General features: G+C 34.6%; 1 protein-coding gene across 16 annotated transcripts in view; it reads left to right on the forward strand.

Moving 5' to 3' along the window:
* The window catches only part of LOC106469206 (C-Jun-amino-terminal kinase-interacting protein 4-like), a 107101-nt gene that overhangs the window by 82564 nt on the left and 10526 nt on the right, over window positions 1-14011 (forward strand). For all 16 annotated transcript variants that reach the window (XM_022397642.1, XM_022397641.1, XM_022397640.1 and 13 more), the window contains 4 exons: window positions 496-563; window positions 954-1102; window positions 1295-1466; window positions 12529-12642. In XM_022397642.1, coding sequence (XP_022253350.1) covers window positions 496-563; window positions 954-1102; window positions 1295-1466; window positions 12529-12642 — 503 coding nt within the window. The remainder of the gene's footprint in view (window positions 1-495; window positions 564-953; window positions 1103-1294; window positions 1467-12528; window positions 12643-14011) is intronic.

Genomic DNA, 14011 nt, shown 5'->3' on the forward strand with positions numbered 1-14011 from the left:
CTTGTAGAATTGAGAACTTAAAACTTGTATACTATTAAAATATGGATTATTAGCTACAATTTTATGCTATTCTAATGGGTATAACATAAACAAAAAAGTAGTTTAATAAAATTTTGAAATTAAGACACTAACATCTTGTGTCATGCACAATAATCGTTACCCTGAGTGAGAGGGTTCATAGTTATTTATATGTTTTTCTTTAGTTTTAAAACATTACCTTTTAACTTGTTGAAAATACATGAGCTTGAAGAAGATTCATACCCAATCCCACTGACCTCCTGTCTGGACATGGCTGGGCCCTGCTCTCTTTTTTTTCTTGCCTATTCTTGCACCTGTGTTTCCTTGTCATTAAATTTCAAGGAAACATGTATTTGTTTACCTCTATAACAAAAAGTTGATGGTATGAAAACTGGTTCCCAAGATACATATTTTTATACTTGGACATTGATAACCTTTGACATGTATTTATGTAAATATTTCATTTTTCCTTTACAGTCATATCAAAGGTAGAGTTTTTGCTGCTTTGGCAGATGGAACGGTTGCTGTTTTTCATAGAGCCCAAGGTATTGTTTTGTTTTATTGCAGTAACTACTAATTAGTATGATAAATTTTGTGTGCATAAGAAAGAATTTATTATTAGATATATAATCAATATTTTAAAATATAGAAGCATCTTTAATAGAATCATTTTCTTATAAATAAGACATTATTGCAGTAGTATTGAACTCACAAACAAGAACAAATATTAAGAGGAGAAATATGTTTTAAGAGTATTGAAGTCCTTAATAACCAGTTAAAATTGTTAGTGATTTTTCTGTGTTGTTAACCAGAAGATGTTGATATTAAGAACTTTGAAGTATTTTTTTGTTATTGTGACAAATCTTAGACCAAATTTAAGGATGTTGTGAGATCTGAGGCATGAAGATTATATATATAACTCTTGTTGTTTTTAGATAGACAGTGGGACTTGTCCAACTATCACGTGTTAGACCTAGGTCAGCCTCATCATTCAGTTCGATGTATGGCAGTAGTGTTCAGCAAAGTCTGGTGTGGCTATCGTAACAGGATACATGTTGTGAATTCAAAATCTTTGAAAGTTATTGTGAGTTATGTTATGCAGTTATTGATATTACCTTGAAATAATAATTAACAAAATGATATATTTTTCATTTTGTATATTTCAGCAATGTCTATACAGTAGAATCTCAGGAATATAATTTCCTTTTTTGTTTGTTTCTCTGTAAATTACAGTCTAGTTACTAAAAAAAATATGATCTGTGTGTTATTCTTTTAGAAATCATTTGATGCACATCCAAGAAAGGAAAGCCAGGTGCGACAGATGGCACGTGTTGGTGAAGGGGTGTGGGTGTCAATCAGACTAGACAGCACTTTACGGCTGTACCATGCTCACACCTACCAGCATCTGCAGGATGTCGATGTAGAGCCTTATGTTAGCAAGATGTTGGGTAAGATGTGTGTGTTATTAGCTGTACAGAGTTGTAAAATCAAGATTCAAACAATTCCTCCTTGGGATTCTTAGAGCTTTTTTTTTTAAATTCATATTTTGTTGGCAGTAGAATTAAGTGATGTGTTATTAATGTTTCAAGCTCAAACTAAGTTGAACCATGTGTTGGAGCTAATATCTTTGTCTTCTACACCTTTTCATTAGACTGAGAGGCAAATTTTTCTCTCTATAAAAGCATTAAAAGTAGGTTTGATTTGACTTTTTCATGAACTTAGACTAATTATTTCAGGGAGAGACAAAACAACAAAAAACCTGAGAAATACTGAGCAGTAAGGATAAATGGCACAATATTACAAACCTGTTTGTTAACAATTTGTATTTTTGTCTTTCCTGATTGGTATTCTTCATCTTTCAAAATTAGTCTGCCTATAACAAGAATTTTATAACAAGAACGATTATTAATACTTGTCAAACCAGCAGAAAAATTAAAAATTGTTTGTTTGTTAATAGTTATAGAATTCTTAAGTAATCAGAATTCCAAAACCTCTGCTAACACTATGTTTAGTTCTTGATCTCCAGGGTTTCCACTCTTTCCCCATCTAAACATTAAAAACGCTTGCTCCAGTCTATTATACCTCACTCGAATGCCCTTGGCAAATTCTAATTTGCAAACTTCTCCACCAACTTCAATGCGCCCTCTATCTAGGTAATGTTTATAAGCACCTCATTCAGATAATATAATCACTTTTTCTCAACAAAGCATTCAGCACAGGTTTCTATAAACAGGAGTGTTATGATTATTCACAACTTACATTGTGATTTTAAACATCGTTGGTGTTTCTACAGTTATTTTTTCATTTATATCAATAAATTATATTGACAAAAAACAAAACATACCGACAGGTATGAATTCCCGAGTTGATTCTATTATGGAGGCCTACCAGACCTCTTCCACCTCTGCTATCTGATGTTTGTCAATAGCCAGGGAAGGGGTCACTCTCAGTTGAAGCTGTCCATGATAGAAACCGTTGCGACTGGAGACATATATGTGGAGCGAGTTCTGAGGCGGGTTTTGCAATTGACCTAGGACTAGTTAGGGAAAAGTTAGACTTCGTTTTTGTTTTTTTTCAGCTTCTTCTTCTACTAGGTCGGCCTCAACAGAGGATCATTTTGATCAGCAACCTCCAGCCCCTTTTCTTTGTTTCGTTACTCAGGTTTGGGAGGTTTTGGGGGTCTCTCCCATTGCATTTTACTCTACTCCTTCTTTGTTGGCAGAAAGGATGGCAAGTGTTTACTTGGTTTTTTCTCCATTTCCTGGTATTGTTGATCATGCTGGAAGATTTGCTGCTCAGTTTTGCGACGGGATAGCTATACCTTGTTCCCTAAGTTTGTCAGAAAAACATACTTTAGCATATCACCCCTAGGAGGAAGTATATTTAGCTTCTCAATGGACGGACCCCTTTTAAACCTGTGGTAGTTTTGATTGGAATCTGTGATCACTTAAACAGTTTTCTCAGATTCTTCTTACTCTCATGACTGTCCTGGGGTATTTATCTTCGATCTAACTTGTCTTAAGACTATCACCATTCCCTTCAGCAATTTGAGGATGAGTTGGGTATTTTGCTGATGTCTTCATCACTCAGATTGTCTTTCAGTTCCTTTCTTGGTATTTCTGGCTGGTTTGTTGTTAGAATTTTTTCAGTATAGACACTTTGTTATAAAGTGTTTGTTTACCATCTTCTGCTCTCAGTGAGCTACTGGAAGCTCCATTTCACAGACGTATCTCTTCAGGGATGGGGAGCTTATCTTCTAGGTCAGGAGTTCCAGGGTATTGGGATGGAAGATGTGTCTACCCTCCATATCAACATTCTTGAACTCCTTGCAGTACACCAGGTAATGGTTCAAGGTCTGTCTCACTTGAAGGGAAAAATTGGCATGATACTTTCTGTCAATGTCACAGTGGTATCTCAGATTTCTTGTCAAGGAGGCACACATTCTTGAGACCTTTGTTATCGTACCTTGTGTCTTCTCTACTGGGCCCATTCCCTTCATATCAGTCTTTTACCTTGTCATGTTCCAGGAATGATGAATTTACTTGCAGATCACTTGTCTTGACCCAACCGGATTCTTCTGATGAAATGGATGCTACATCACAAGGTTTTTTGGTGGATTTGTTCTCAGTTCATGTCTCCAATGATCGATGCTTTTGCGACTCATTGGAATTCTCAATTGCAGTTGTTTGGTCTCAGATACCTCATCCTCAAGTGTTGGCAATAGATGCATTCAGTCAGAACTGGACAGGTTTACATCTGTATGCCTTTCCCTCAATTTGGCTATTACCCCAGGGTTCTGACCATGGTTCGTTCCACTCCCTGTCAAGTTCTCTTGGTTGCACCATATGGACCAGCTCAAATGTGGATTCCGCTTCTTTGGTATCTGCAGGAATGTCCACCTCTACCTCTTCCATTTTAGCAGTCTCTATTGAGACAACCTTGATCTGACATTCTCCACCCAGACATTTGCTTTATCTACGGTGGCTTTATATTAGTCATTCTTATCCACTATTTTTTTATATTCCAAATATCGAAAGGACAGTACTATCACATTTACTCAAATCCTTTTGTATTCTTCAGCCCAAATGACCTTTTCAATTACTGAACTGAGATTTTACAGTTGTTTTACATGTATTGTCTCATCCTCCCTTTGAGCCCTTAGCTTCATATTCTTTGTTTCACTCTTATCTTAAATTGTAATTTTTGTTGTTGTTGGCTTGTGGACGTCATCAGTCGGATTTGTTTGCAATCCATATGCATTGGACTCTTTATCATTCCACATTTGTCCTGCTTTATCTTGATAGGTCTTTTCTTCCCAAGACTCTAGCAACCAGGGAAGAGAAAAGATCCTTCTCACCAATCTATTTGTCAGCCATTTCTCACCTTTCTGACCTCTTTGATCCTTATCATTTGTTCTGTCCCGTCAGGGTCCTCCAAGTATTATTTAGCTTGTATTAATTGATTTCCTATTACCCTAACGATGTGCCTTCCCAAATTTATTTGCATGACCTATAATGGATTATCATTACAGGAGAGGAATCTTTTGCGTGTCACATCTCACCAGATTCATCATTAGCCACCCTGGTTGAATTGCCCTCTGGAAGACTATGTGCAGGCTGGTATTACATTACTTACATAATCTGGCAGTTTCCTCTTCTGAGGGTTTTTGACCATGTCTGTTAGTCTTTAACCAGAGGTGAGAATTTTCCTCAATCATTTACTCTTTTATTTCCAGGGTCCCTTTATATTTCACTGGATCCCACTTTGTGGTGAGTGTTGCCCAGGCAGGTATACTTTCTCAGTTCTGCACTAGCAACCACTTTCACTATAAATACTACAGGTTGCAACAGACTCTGTTAAAATAAGGTGTTCCATAAGACCATCTAGGCACCTACTGGATTGTATTACCTTATCATTATGGACCACCACTTATGGACTATCATGAGTAAAGCTAAAGGGGATCCTGCCCGTCTGTGCCGATCATCAGGTTGAATAAATCGGGATTGGTTCACTTTTAAAAATGTAGGGAACTTGATTCTCCTATTTTACAGTTTCCAGAGCACAGTTTCTCAGGATTCCCCAATGCATATTACCCCCCAGACTCTACTAGTGGAGCTTGTGAGTCCTTACCACCCCCAGTTTTCAGTCACTGAGGTGGCAAACAGAGGCTTTTCCTCCAGAGTGTTTGAGTGTGTTTCTTCACTCTTGGAAAAGAGGGCTAAGTTGGGGACCCTCCTCCTTGGGTCCCTGGGTGTTTTTCCCAGATGTCAGTAGGAGTGGCACCAGCCTCTGCAGGAGCCTACTTGTAATTCCAGTTCAGATTTAACACAAAACTATTCAGTTGGGGGGTGCATGGGCCTTCTCTTTAATCAGTGTTGGTTTTATATATTGTTCATGGGAGGAGGTCTACTATCTCCTCATAATTTCAAATGTGATTTTGTACCATCCTAAGTCCTTGGTTGAGCACAGGTTCCACATCATCTCCATAATTCTAGGGGCAAGTGGAATACTCCTTGCCTACTTGGTTGGGGAGTGAGGATGAATGTTCATAATTCCAGACTGGTTGAGTATGGCATACATGATTCCATCATTCCAAGCCCCGGTGTTGCCTTTTGGACTTCTTCAGGTGGAGAAGAAAGTTTGTCCACTTTAGTGTTGCTTACTTTCTCATCATGATTCCGGTGGTGTGAAATGCATCACTCTATGACTACAGGTTGGGATCCGATCAAAAGTATATATATAACATTGCAACCCAATAGGCCCTAACCACCAATGTGGGATATAGGTACCAGGACCTCTTAATTCCAACCTCGAGTTGTGGAATCTCGGCTATCTGGTTGGGGCTGTCCTACACTGATGATTACTTATATTCTATTCCACCTTTGAAATAGGAACTGGGTTTCAGGTGAAGAGCATACCTGTTCTGGATGTATTGTGGTTCTTCCACTCTTGTACCATCTTTATCTTGGTACACTCCTGTTCTATACAGACGTTTCTGTATGGTTCGTTCCTGCACTGCCCCCCCCCCCACCTTGTTAATGTGAGATTCTAGCTATAGTGTCGGTGGAGGTAAGTATGTTTTGGAAGTTAACATTTTCCTAAACTAAAATTGTATTTCCAGTAATATTTACCTCCGCTGACACTCTTCCGCCCTTCCTTCCCACTAAAAGCTGGTTTATGTCTCAAAAAAGTGATTACATTATCTGAATGAGGTGCTTATATACAACTTCTAGATAGAGGGCACATTGAAGTTGGTGGAGAATTTTGCAAACGAGTTTGCCAAGGGTATTTGAGTGGGGTATAAAAGACTGGAGCAAGCATTTTCAATGCTTAGATGGGCAAAGAGTGGAAACCCTGGAGATCGTGGAATAGCTATAGTGTCAGCGGAGGTAATTAATATTGGAAATACATTTTCAGCTTATGAAAATGTTAACTTTTGTGCTTAACGTGTTGCTAAAGAGTTATGTTTCTCTTGTATAAAAATATATAATTAAATTTGAGTGGAGGAATCACAAAATGTTTAGAATTATCTCAAAATCATAGTAATTATTTAAAAGTACAAATACAAATATAGAGAGGAAGAAAGGTATAGATGAACACAATGATGTCTGTAGAATGAGGCAGTAACTAACTTAAGGTGATTCACTCTTTAAGGTAAAATATATAAGCTTGATAGCATCAGAAATATAATTTCCATTTTGCATTGGTAGAGAAAAAAAAACTGAAACTTACAGACGTAAAATAATCTCAAAGTCCTCCAAAATAAGAATTACGAACTTATGGTGGAAAAATGTAAAAGTTAATATAAAACATCTGTGATGGGAGTTATAACATCAGGAATTTAATTTAACAGTCATGTTGGCAGAAAAACGAAACATTGTGCATGCAAAATAAATCAGCCCATTAGTGGCTGAGCAGTAAGTTTGAAGTCTTATAGTGCTAAAAACCAAGTTTTGATACCCATGATGGGCATAGCACAGATAGCCCATTGAGTATCTTTGTGCATAACTGCAAAGGAAAAGAAAATTTTTTTATAAAAACAAACACTGCAAGTCTGTGGAATGGAAAGAGGAGATTTTCAGATGGTGCATGAAACACTCCTCAAAATGCTAGTATAAGAAAATCAAATGTAATGTTCACTTAAATTTATGAACTGAAAGAAATGTCAGTTGTAATAATTAACAAATGTTTTCCAGTTGATGTTTTTAAGATATAAATGTATTTGAAACTTAAGCTTATGTGTGTTTTCCTGGAAAAAATCTAGGTGTTCTTCAGTAACCCAAAATACTATGATGTTGTCACACACATACCACATTGAATCCTGCAACTATTGGCTTCTGTCATGTACAGATGTTCACATATGCACAATATTGAATTTTGCAGCTAAGTCCAAACTAAAAAAACAAAAAAAAATAAATAAATGAATAAACAAATAAAATAAAATCCAAAACTTAATCACCATCAAGATCCTTTTCTTTCAAAAATTAATAAACTTATTAAAATAAAATCAGCTCTTGCGATAACACAGATATTATTATTTTAATACTTTATCATTATTCAAAACACACACAACATATATAATATTCCATGGAATATTTTTATGAATAACACAGTATGTGAATTAGAAAGACAGGAATTGGTAAGTTTCCCACAGATCATTGAATTTGGCATTATTAATGGTAGAACCTTGAGAAGATTATTGGAGGAAGTAAATCCTGTGCTTTAACTAATGCAGTTATCATGTTTCAGTTTTGGTACACAGTTTGTGTTTCTTGTGTACACTACATACACCTGTTTAGTTATAGGCACAGTATAGTGTTACAATGTACTGATAATAGCTTTAGTGATAAATATTAATTATGTTAGTTACTATTAATTTAAAAGTATCACTTTAGGTATCACACTGAGCATACTCTAACATCAAACACTAAAACTTAGATTTCGTTAAATGCTGTTTAGGCCTCAATTTTAGAAATGTTTTATTCAGAGCTCAAATTTTCAAAAAGACCTGGGTATTTGAAGGTTATTGTGTTAGGCCTTATAGACTGTTATGAAAGCTTATAACTAAAACTTTTAACTTGCAGGTATTAGCCTTAGATTATTGGTTTCATAAGTATTTTAAATTCAACACCTAGAATTAGACATTTTAGACTTATAATAAGCTATATTCTAGTCATTTCTATTGTTACATCTCTGGTCGCTTGTTAATTTCCCATATAATTTCTTTCGGATGAAACTTTAGCGACACAAGTCCTTTCTTAAATAAAACTAGTTTATTCTTTCTCAATACAACTTTGCAATACACTTAATTTCCACAGTCACTTTAACTTAAACACATGCTATAATTCACAACGATTCACGCACTTTACTTACGGTTACTACCGCGCTTGACTCAATTGTCCGTCTCTATCTCTGCCTGTCTGCAATTTTTCATTCCGTCACTTCTTGCCGGTCTTATATATACAAAATAGAGGGCGTCTGGCGAACGCTCGAGCCTTCAGGAACCTTCTAGATACTCATTACCTGTTACCAGCATCACGTGACTTCCGCTGTCGTAACACTATAAATTATTTTTCAGTTAATAAATACTTATGAATTATAGGCTTAGTATTTAGCCATAATTATGTTATAAATATTTTTTTAGAATGTAAGAACCAAATAATGGAATTTTAGAGTACTAAAGTATTGTACCTGTTTCATTTATCTTTTTTTATATATTATACTAAGACTGGGGTATACAAATCACAAAGTATATGGAGTTTGATACAGATAAGTATTTTATTTATTATTGTTCTAAATCATGGGTTGGTAATTCACAACATACATGGAGTTTGATACGGATAAGTAGTTTATTTATTATTTATCATTATACTAAGATTAGGATAGGTAAATCAATCTACATGGAATTTGATACGAATAAATAGTTTATTTATTATTTATCATCATACTAGGTCTGGGTAGGTAAAACACAGGCGACATGTAATTTGATATCGATAAGTAATAAGTATTTTTTATCATTATACTAAGCTTCAGGTAGGTAAATAACATTGAGTTTGATAGAAATGAGTAAGTCATTTATTATTTATCATTGTGCTAAGTCTGTGGTAGGTGAATTACATTATATATTACACATTATTACGATATCATAATATTCAGCTTGAAGTAGGTAATTCAAAACATAAATGGAATTTGATATGGATAAGTAGTTTATTACTTAATCTAGAGTAAATTATCTGGGATATTTATACCAAGATAAGATTTGGTTTCCAGGCTTATTCTCACTGAATATATAGCTAGGCCTAAAATGGCACCATTAGGCCTGTTTAGCCATGCAGATATACATCCACATTTTCTATTTGTAGTTCTACCTAATGAACGATAGTTACTTTAACAATTAATGGATCTAATAAAAACTTGGTTAGTTTTTAAATAAACAAAATACATTCATAAGCAACAGAGAGTACATCAATTTACATAATAGAGCTGGACAATTAGTGGATTTTACTGATTGATTAATTGTTGAACTCATTAACTGATTATACAGTGGAACCCCATTATAATGTGATAATTGGGATCCATGAAATGTGATGATATTAAATGTGGGATCATGTTATTTTGGGGTACCCATAAATGCTCATTTTCTATATCTCTTGCATGGTTAAATCGGTACATAAATTATGGTATGTCAAAATTATCACATGATTGTATTTATTAAATACACTGTTGACATGGTTAAATGCATTACAACATTTAAAGTTTTTCATGAACAAACATGTGAAAATATAATGCTGAGCATGGCCAAGCGGTTAGGGAGCTTGACTCGCAATATGAGGGTCGTAGGTTCAAATCCTTGTCCCACCAAGCATGCTTCCCCTTTCACCCATGGGGGCTTTATAATGTGATGGTCAATCCCACTATTCCTTGATAAAAGAATAGCCAAAGAGTTCGAAGTGGGTGGTGATGACTAACTGCCTTCCCTCTAGTCTTTCACTGCTAAATTAGGGACAGCTAGCACAGATAGCTCTTTTGTAGCTTTGTGCAAATTTAAAAAAAACAAATATATAATGCTGAACATCAATAAAATTTCATAGGCCTAATTTTAAACAAGCAAAATCAAGCACCTAAAATTTTCGGCCAATAAAAAAAAACTTTAATAACATGTAAAATGTCTCAAAAATCTGTTGTTTATTTTTTTTTTAAATTATCTAATGTTGATAATCTGTTGTTTATTTTTTTTTTAAATCATCCAATGTTGATTATCTCATTCTGGCTAAGAGCAAAGTCTAGTATGCTTCTTAGCTACAAAAAAAAAGTTTAATTAAATCATGAAAATCAAAGGCTATGCACATATTTAAGAAAAACTACCTTAAAATGTCAGAAGACATAGGCTGTGTTAGAATTACTCTTCTGTTCACTTCTTGTATACTGTACTGCTTTCTAGGAAGCAGCATGCTTTGGTCAAGTGACTAGAAAGGTTTCTTACAAAAACAAACATGACAAGGACAATTCCTTTAAAGAAAAATTGACAAAATTGTTGAATTACACACCAAAATCTCAGTTGAAAACTTGGAAATTAAGTAATAGAAAATGAGGAGCCAAATGCTGACAGTGTTATATCAGCGTACACCTTAACAGTGTTCTAATAAAATCAGGAGCCAAATGCTGACTGTGTTATATCAGCGTACACCTTAACAGTGTTCTAAGAAAATCACGGGCCAAATGCTGACTGTGTTATATCAGCGTACACATTAACAGTGTTCTAAGAAAATGAGGAGCCAAATGCTGACAGTGTTATATCAGCGTACACATTAACAGTGTTCTAAGAAAATCAGGAGCCAAATGCTGACTGTGTTATATCAGTGTACACATTAACAGTGTTCTAAGAAAATCACGAGCCAAATGCTGACTGTGTTATATCAGCGTACACCTTAACAGTGTTCTAAGAAAATCAGGAGCCAAATGCTGACTGTGTTATATCAGTGTGCACCTTAACAGTGTTCTAAGAAAATCAGGAGCCAAATGCTGACTGTGTTATATCAGCGTGCACCTTAACAGTGTTCTACTGTATTCAACAAATCGATTATTCTCATGTGAGACTATTCTTCATATTTTTAGCTTGTATGGGTTTTTTAAGATATTTTTGAACTACCTTTTAGTATGATAGATAATTTCAAGTCAACAGCTTGGTGTTATGTTATTTTTATACTTGAAAATGTATCATGTATGTAATATGGAACAAAACCGCAACAGGCTGAAAATATGGTTAATACTCTTCCACAAGTTTTGCCCTACTACAGATTTTTAAAAGTAATTGTCCTTAAATTTCATGTGATAAAACTAGAAAGATTCTTCCTAGAAAAGAAAAAGACAGCAAGAAAACTTTGTGATGATACTAGATGACCTCTTTTCAGTGATTCAAATAATTCATAAGATGGAACTCAAAGTGTTATAAGAAATATTAAAATATAAAAAAATCTTTAATTGCAGACATTCAGCAATTTTTTTCTAATGAAAAACTTAGCAAGTAATTAACAGCTTTATAAATATGAAAAATACTGTAAGCTTTTGTACAAGAAACTGTTGGTGTGGTCAGAAGTTTATAAAGAATATGTACATTAATATGATTAATATGTTTACATTTTATCGTATAAGCTGGAAGAAACTGTAGAAACACTTATATATACCCTAAGAAAACAATAAATCAAACTAGTTACAGTTTAATGTGCTAGGTGGTGTTTAAATGGCACATGGTGACAGCCAGATGAAAAATAATGATGATGAGAAATCATAATGGCAATATTTCATTTGCTTGGACAGTTGGAATAGTAGAAAACAGTAATAATCAACAACTCAATTCAATAACACAGGATTACTATGAATAAGAATATTAATCTGATCCTTAAATAGAAATTAGAGATTCCATGGTATAGAAGTTTGTGGTTTAGTATATACTCTTATAAGTAGAACTTACTCTGTTCATCTAGTACCTAGGGCAAGAACCCATCACTCTGAGATTAAGATTTTCATGCTCTGCCACCTGAGTAGTGTTTTAATGAGTCGAGATGTTTTATTAAGAATATATTTTGTTGCGAGGACCATTTTATTATGATTTATTATGCTTTACTTAAGATTGAGTTGTGTTTTTGTGAAACAGTATGTTTTATTAAGAATATCTATTGTTTCCAGGACAGTTGTGGTAATGTTTAAAATGCTTCACTTAAGACTGAGTTTTTGTGAGTTGAGGGCTCAAGATGTTTCATAAAGAACATTTTGTTATCAAGACTGTTGTGTGAAAAAGTTTGTGAAGATGTATTTGTAGATCTTCTTACATGTGTAAACTCATCTGTATCTTCGTTACTTATTTATATCTGTGGGATTACTAGTTACTTTAGACACTAACATCTTTAGAAATTATTAGTTCTGGTTTGCTAAATATTTTTACTTTTTTTTCATATGCTATACATATTTTCACCCAAAACATATTTTTTAAGGCCAATTCTTGTTTCATAGGTACTGGCAAGCTAGGATTTTCTTTTATTCGTATCACAGCCCTTTTAGTTTCTTGTAATCGCCTCTGGATGGGAACAGGCAATGGAGTCACAATATCTGTACCTCTTTCTGAAGGTAAAATGTGTTTAAGTTATAAATGTAGGAATTTAATTTATCTGCTTTATCATAAAATTGCATTCATTCAATTGTTTTTTTAAATAAATGAAAAAGTGATTTTAAAAAGATTTGTTATTTTTTACTTCTTATGAAGTAATGTTCTGTTCAAATTTAGCCTTCTTCAGGATAAGGTATCATGACTGACCATCTTGTAGAAGTTTCAGTGACATGCAGTTCTTCTCACTCACATTAAATTTTGTTTATAATTGTATAAAATACTGGGTGTAAAACTTCAGAAAAACATTCTACAGTGGTATAAAAAATTATTGCATCACCCAATTGTTTTCACATTTTTTGGTTCCTGTATTTTTTTATGAGATCGTGCATTGTGGAAGTGTCAGAACTTGTGTAAAACAGTTATGCACATGGAGTGGTGTAAGCTGACTCGTATTTCAATCATCCAAACACATATATGCATGTTCATTAATAAACCAACTGCAACAAACCTATTACAGCAGATGATCAACAAATACTAGGCTTATACTAAAATGTTCTCTGATGTAATTGACAAAAAAGTGGTAACAGAGTCTGTTTCTTTGGTTGTGACCCCTCTGGCCTTGATAACTGCTTGACATTGCTAGGGCATAGAGTGTGCGAGGGACTGAATTTAGGCAAGGCTGATTTCATGATGCTCATGCTGATTAAGGTTTCCTATAGTTCCAAGGTGATTCTCGATCACTTCATTACCCATTACCTTCCAGCAGTTTTTGATAAGGTTGAGATCTGGATTGTTGCCTGACCAGCAGTTGTCTTTATCCTCTCACTTCAATGATAGTCCTTCACCTGAAGCAATGATATAAACCCTAAAATGTCTTTTCAATACACACAAAGTGAAAATTCCTCTCTATTTCCCATTTACTGCATAGAGACCATGAATATTATCAATCTTTTTTGGGCTAGTGGCATTGAGTATGGTCATTCTGGAATGTGTACTGATCAGTTCCACCAAAGAGATCCCAAATTGTTGGCTTTAACCTGGTCTCAAGGATCTCAATGCACTTGCCAATATTGACAGTGCCTTTCACAAAATCCAGACATCTCATAACCTGTTCAGAGATGCATCCCCATATCACATAACCCTGCAGATGCTTCACAGTTGCAATCACATATGCTGGATGAAACTTCCCCACATTGACATCATACAAAGTGATAACCATCAGACCCATGCAGATTGAAATTTGATTAGTCTGAGAACATCACTTTGCTTCAATCCAGTCAGCATGATCTTTGCTCAAATTGAACCTCGTCTAGAATGAACACAAATTATAACACAAAAACATAAATGTTTAGACTAAATAGCTTAAATCTCACAACATTATACACTTAT

Source organism: Limulus polyphemus, unplaced genomic scaffold, assembly GCF_000517525.1.
Source record: "Limulus polyphemus unplaced genomic scaffold, Limulus_polyphemus-2.1.2 Scaffold3355, whole genome shotgun sequence".
NCBI classification, from domain to species: Eukaryota; Metazoa; Arthropoda; class Merostomata; order Xiphosura; family Limulidae; genus Limulus; species Limulus polyphemus.